At 47.0% G+C, this 6,000-nt stretch overlaps 1 protein-coding gene across 2 annotated transcripts in view; it reads left to right on the plus strand.

Moving 5' to 3' along the window:
• chchd3a (coiled-coil-helix-coiled-coil-helix domain containing 3a) overlaps window positions 1-6,000 on the plus strand; it is a 120,387-nt gene that overhangs the window by 35,192 nt on the left and 79,195 nt on the right. For both annotated transcript variants that reach the window (XM_066668568.1, XM_066668569.1), the window contains one exon: window positions 630-810. In XM_066668568.1, coding sequence (XP_066524665.1) covers window positions 630-810 — 181 coding nt within the window. The remainder of the gene's footprint in view (window positions 1-629; window positions 811-6,000) is intronic.

Genomic DNA, 6,000 nt, shown 5'->3' on the forward strand with positions numbered 1-6,000 from the left:
GGTTGACCTATTGAGGTGTGTGTGTGTGCTCTCACCACTCTGTATCTATAGGTCTTTTGTCTTGTTGGTGTTTGTTTAGATTGCATAATTATATTTCCCCCATTCACCCCTTTCGGCTCGACTGTTGTTTTTTGACTTTGGCTGCTGTTTGATTGAAAACAGAGCACCGCAGATTACAGTTTGTATCTTGCCGAGTTTACTCCTCGTATCGCGGCGCCTGCTTGATGGTGGAGGAGGTTGCTAAGCAACTGGGCGAACCCGGTGACCGCTCAAACACTCAGGACACTCTGTCTCGACTTTCCGAAGGGCTCGGCAGGCTTTTACCAGAACTGCAGCACACCGCTCGCCCACCGACACCTTTTTAGGTGCGAGTAAACAAACGCAAAATAAACAAACACCTGCAACTTCTTAATTACTGCCATGTGCCCTGTTGAGCGCGTGTGATTTTTGTTAACTCTTGTGCCGTGCTCCGTGTTGCTCCTTACCTTTTGCATCAGTGCCACAGGTAACTGGATCAGGAACGATCAGAAGAGTGTGCGGTCCTCGTGCTCAGCTTCACGCTTGTTTACTGGTGCGGTTTCTCGTGACAGGTCTGTCTCACCCAGCACTCTGTGTTTATCTCTGTGTAGGCTGGAGAAGGAGAGGGCCCAGGTGCGTGAGCGGGCCCATGCAGAAGCCCAGGCCCAGGTGCAGGATGAGGTGAGCAGAATCCTGACTGCAGAAAGAGCTTCCGCTCAGGACAGTGTCCAGCGAGCCGTGCTCCGTGAGAGAACCACCGCTGAAGATGAGAGAGTCCGAGCTCAGCTCTATGTGAGTAGTTTATAAAAGTCTCACTGCCACCCAGCCGCAGCATCCTGGGGTTGTGACTGTAGGTTTGTTAGATACTGACTGATATAAAACACCACAAATATCAGTTTTTAGAACAGAGGGAATTCAGATATTCTTTAATACACACCCGTATCATTTTATATTTGAAGTTTAGATTGAAATCAAATGTTTAAACAATGCTTTTTAAACTCATTTAAAAACTAGAACACTGCACCTATTTTTGTGTGTAGTAACTGTGTCCAGTTCTGTGTGTAAACGGACCTGAGCAGTAGTGGTTTATAGGCAGATGGTAATAGTACTGGGGCTCTCTAGTTTTATAAATGTGTTGTTATGAGAGGTTTCTCAGATGCTCTGTCATTAATGTCTTGGTTTTATATGAACTAGAAAACTGTACAGGGAGTGTCGCAGGCACACGGCTCCAAGGGCCTGGAGGTTGTGGGTTCTAGTCCCGCTCCGGGTGACTGTCTGTGAGGAGTGTGGTGTGTTCTCCGTGTCTGCGTGGGTTTCCTCCGGGTGACTGTCTGTGAGGAGTGTGGTGTGTCCTCCCTGTGTCTGCATTGGTGTTCTCCGGGTGACTGTCTGTGAGGAGTGTGGTGTGTTCTCCCTGTGTCTGCGTTGGTGTTCTCCGGGTGACTGTCTGTGAGGAGTGTGGTGTGTTCTCCCTGTGTCTGCGTGGGTTTCCTCCGGGTGACTGTCTGTGAGGAGTGTGGTGTGTTCTCCCTGTGTCTGCGTGGGTTTCCTCCGGGTGACTGTCTGTGAGGAGTGTGGTGTGTTCTCCCTGTGTCTGCGTGGGTTTCCTCCGGGTGACTGTCTGTGAGGAGTGTGGTGTGTTCTCCCTGTGTCTGCGTGGGTTTCCTCCGGGTGACTGTCTGTGAGGAGTGTGGTGTGTTCTCCCTGTGTCTGCGTGGGTTTCCTCCGGGTATTCCTGTTTCCTCCCACAGTCCAAAAACACACGTCGGTAGGTGGATTGGCGACTCAAAAGTGTCCGTAGGTGTGAGTGTGTGAGTGAATGTGTGTGTGTGTCTGTGTTGCCCTGTTCTGGACCCACCGCGACCCTGAACTTGATAAGCAGTTACAGATAATTAATGAATGAATTGAAAACCGCAAAATGATGAATGATGAACAGCTTTCTGCTTAAACAAGAGCATGGTGTCATTGATGCAAAGCACTCAACACTGCCTCTTAGGCAACATTTTGATAAATGTGAGAGTGAGTGAGTTACAGATTTGTTCCATGAGGTGCTTCACATCTGAGAAGTGGATTTTCAGAAGTGGAGGGCAGCGGGGTCGGCTTCTGTCAGAGGGCTGGTCCTGAATCATCCAAGAGCTGTTTACAATCCTGCCCCGGAGCACTGTAGGCCCTGTAGGTTACCTGCAAGGCCTGCTGTATTCAGTCTGTGCTCTGTCTCATCGTTGTGAGAAAGAATTGCAGGGTTAGTCTGGTCTCAGGTAAATGTTAGAAGGATAAGCCCTGAATACTTTGCTGTCAAACAGGCTCCCATTTTATACACAGACTTCATCTGCTCGGAAACGACGGAGTCTCTGTTAATCTGTGTCTACATTGGTTTCCTCATACAGTTGGTCGATGGGTTTTACACAGGTGTGAGCGTGAGAGTGTGATTGGGTGAGTGGATGAGGGATGAAACGAGTGTGTAAAACAGTCCATAAGTGTGTGAGCCCTGTGATTTCAGCTAGTCTCGTCCCGATCAGGGTGAAGTGCTTATGTAGACGAATGAACGAACACCAAGTTTAAATAAAGGATCTGTGTACAGTAGAATGCACTGTGTATAGCCAATAAATACATTCATAAATACAAGCCCTTTCTTTTAATTAATCTGTTTCTAAATTGCTTGATAATTCAATCTTGACTTAACATCGGCACGTCATGTTCAATAATCTACAAGCCTCAATAAAGGTACGGAATCAATGTGGTTGAATCAGCGTATCACGGCGCTTTTCACATCTCTGACTCGTGCCAAGTGAATTACAGCAGATTTTAATTAGCCCTGCACTTACACTGCAGACTGACAAACTACAGCAGCTACAACAGCAAGGCGCAGTGCACCTCCCCTGTAAACCATTTCACTGCATTATAAACACATTTTGCACCACACTATTAATTTAACATTTTCAGTTAGATCATAAAAAGGTAATTTCCCTTTGTGCTGGCACATGCCCGGGGCCACAACTTTAGCACAACACAACAGCAAGTAAATCTAAACAACTGGGGGCTTGCAGCAAGAGACGTGCGGTCCATGCCACTCATATCGCTTTAGGCAATGATCTCGTTGTGGTTGCCTTGTAACTCTCCTGTCTGACGTGAGCGGTACTAATCAGAGGCGATTGCTCTAAGACTGCAAGGGTAACTTAGCTTCCCCTGAAATGTCAAAAAATAAGTGATCAATTATATACTGTTGTGTGTACATGTCGTTGAATAAATATGCACTACAACGCGCTCAACTTTTGTTCGGAATCAGCTTCTTATCACTGGTAAAGACACGGCTTTCCTCTCAATCATTCCTGCAGCTTCACGGTGCTTTAAGTGTCCACAGAGTTCAACAACGAAGCAGCGAAGTGCAGCGAAACGAGACGAGTCATTGGATAAATGCTGGGCTTTGTCCCGCCCATCGGACGCTCAGCGTCTCTGGGGGTCTATGGGGCAGTGGGCTGGCCTCGGCTGGCCCGGACGCTCAGCTTCTGCATGACGATTGGATGATCTGTCTGAGGCTGAATCCCTTTTTGATTGACAGCGAAATGAGCGAATCAGCGATCCTTTGGTGTAAAGATCCGTGGGAGCATTACATTTTCATTCTGTTCTGAGTTGAACCAGACTTTCCGAAACCTCTTAGCGGCATTTTCTTTGTTAAAAACGACTAGCGACAAATCGAGCTTCTATTTCTGGTGGAGTTTTTGTAGCTGCTTGTGTTTGGAGACTGACTTCTATCACTCTTTCTGACTTCTATCACAGTTTCTGTCCAGCGGGTGCTGCTGAGCCCCTCCACCGTCACAAAGCACTCACAGGCGGACACACTTCACATGGGCCAAGGCCGTTTAAGCAGCCTAGCTCTGCTGGCCATTGAGAGGACACTAGTCAAGTCCCTGGAAAAGACGCCTTGTTGGTACGACAGGGTCACAGATCATTTTCTTAAAAAGGAACGGAGGGTAGAATTTACGTTTAAATAAACCCACACATTTTATGACGTAGGCCGAAATTGAGCTTCCCCTCCTTGAACGACCAGCATCCGCCACTGGTACCAATGGGAGGGTCATGGCTGGCACAGGGAGAAATGGCAGGGTCTTATTGGCTGACTGGGGTCTGATAGGAGTTGGGATGGTCTGATTGGTTGAACGTGGCTGAAACTTCTGTCTGACCCTGTCCTCCAGTCAGAGTTGTGTTCACTGAGTGTACACAACACAGAGGGTGTGTATGAGCCCTACACACACACATAAAAAGGCTCATTTATAAAGCATGAGCAGAATTAATGTGTCAAACTGTAGCTTAATGGCGTGATTAATGAAGCACTTGTGCTGCAGATAGTAAGGGTCTTGTGTAGGGCTGCACCGTTCATGAATTTTTATGGCAGATACGGATTACTCTTTTTTTTTTGTTGTTATTAGAAACAAGCAACACAAATAACAACAAAAGCCTCGGGTTTAGTTTCTCTTCCGCCGACATATTCACTATAAACCTTAAAGGCTGAAGTCTTGAGGTCGTCTCTGAAATATTTCCAAATAGCTGATATTTTTGGCAAGGTGTAGGAACGGCATTTAAATGCAGGGTGCATAATTTTGCCTGGATTACTAGTAGTTTTATAGGAAACCCACACAGACACAGAGAGAACACACCACACTCCTCACAGACAGTCACCCGGAGGAAACCCACACAGACACAGGGAGAACACACCACACTCCTCACAGACAGTCACCCGGAGGAAACCCACGCAGACACAGGGAGAACACACCACACTCCTCACAGACAGTCACCCGGAGGAAACCCACACAGACACAGGGATAACACACCACACCCTCACAGACAGTCACCCGGAGGAAACCCACACAGACACAGGGAGAACACACCACACTCCTCACAGAAAGTCACCCGGAGGAAACCCACACAGACACAGGGAGAACACACCACACTCCTCACAGACAGTCACCTGGAGGAAACCCACGCAGACACAGGGAGAACACACCACACTCCTCACAGACAGTCACCTGGAGGAAACCCACAGAAGGTGAATAAATGTTGCTCGTGTTAGTAGAGGGTGCCCATATAAGACTTTCTTTGCTCCTGTGTATGACCTTGGGCTTGACCATTACTTCTGCCTTTCATACAGTTACCTGAGGTCATACAGTCGCCTGACTGATCATGAAACGTAGGCCTCACAAGGCCACAGTCTTTAAAGAAGCTGTAGATTGATTGTCTTTTCTTGCCAACCACGCCTGGCTCAGTGCATCATTCATTAACTCAGACAGCAAGGCCTCTGTCCACTGCATCAAACTTCATGCCAGACTCTCATAGCCAGGACGCCTGAATAAGCTGCTTTCCAGATGTCTGTCAAAGTTTGGCCCGAGGCAAATGACGCTGCTGATGCGAGTGGAATAAAATCAGATGAGTGTAAATGAGTGGGTCGTAAAATGTATCGTTCACATTCATTTCTTTGCTTGGTCTTCGCTTGGTCCTCTGAGACTCTGTGGGAACTGAAACGTGTGACTGTTTTGCTTATTGTTCGACACGTTAGTGATGGATTTATCAGCGTCCACTCATCAATACAAACCACAGGAGAGTTTAACAGAGGTCTTTGGTTATCCAGTTAAAACTGACACATATATATATATATATATATATATATATGGTGTTATTTTCCCCTGGAGCTCAGAAAATGAGGAAATTAAGGAAAAAAAGACCTCCAAATAGAAAATGAAGGTCCTCTGTTGCTTCACGTCTTAAGATCTTTCGGCTAAAAGAATCCAAGTCAACGCCACAGAGCAGTGCCTAGTCCTGGACTACACAGCCCCATTGAAAGGAGTATATAGCCCAGGACTAGGCTTAATCCCTGTCTGAGAAGCCTCCCCTATGTGTCTAAAGCATAAGTTTAAACCTCTCTCTTAGAGATGACTTGGATCAGAACCAGAGAAGCAGAAATAATGTCAGTACCCTGAAAATAACCAA

This window comes from Hoplias malabaricus, chromosome 4, assembly GCF_029633855.1.
Source record: "Hoplias malabaricus isolate fHopMal1 chromosome 4, fHopMal1.hap1, whole genome shotgun sequence".
In the NCBI taxonomy this organism is placed as follows: domain Eukaryota; kingdom Metazoa; phylum Chordata; class Actinopteri; order Characiformes; family Erythrinidae; genus Hoplias; species Hoplias malabaricus.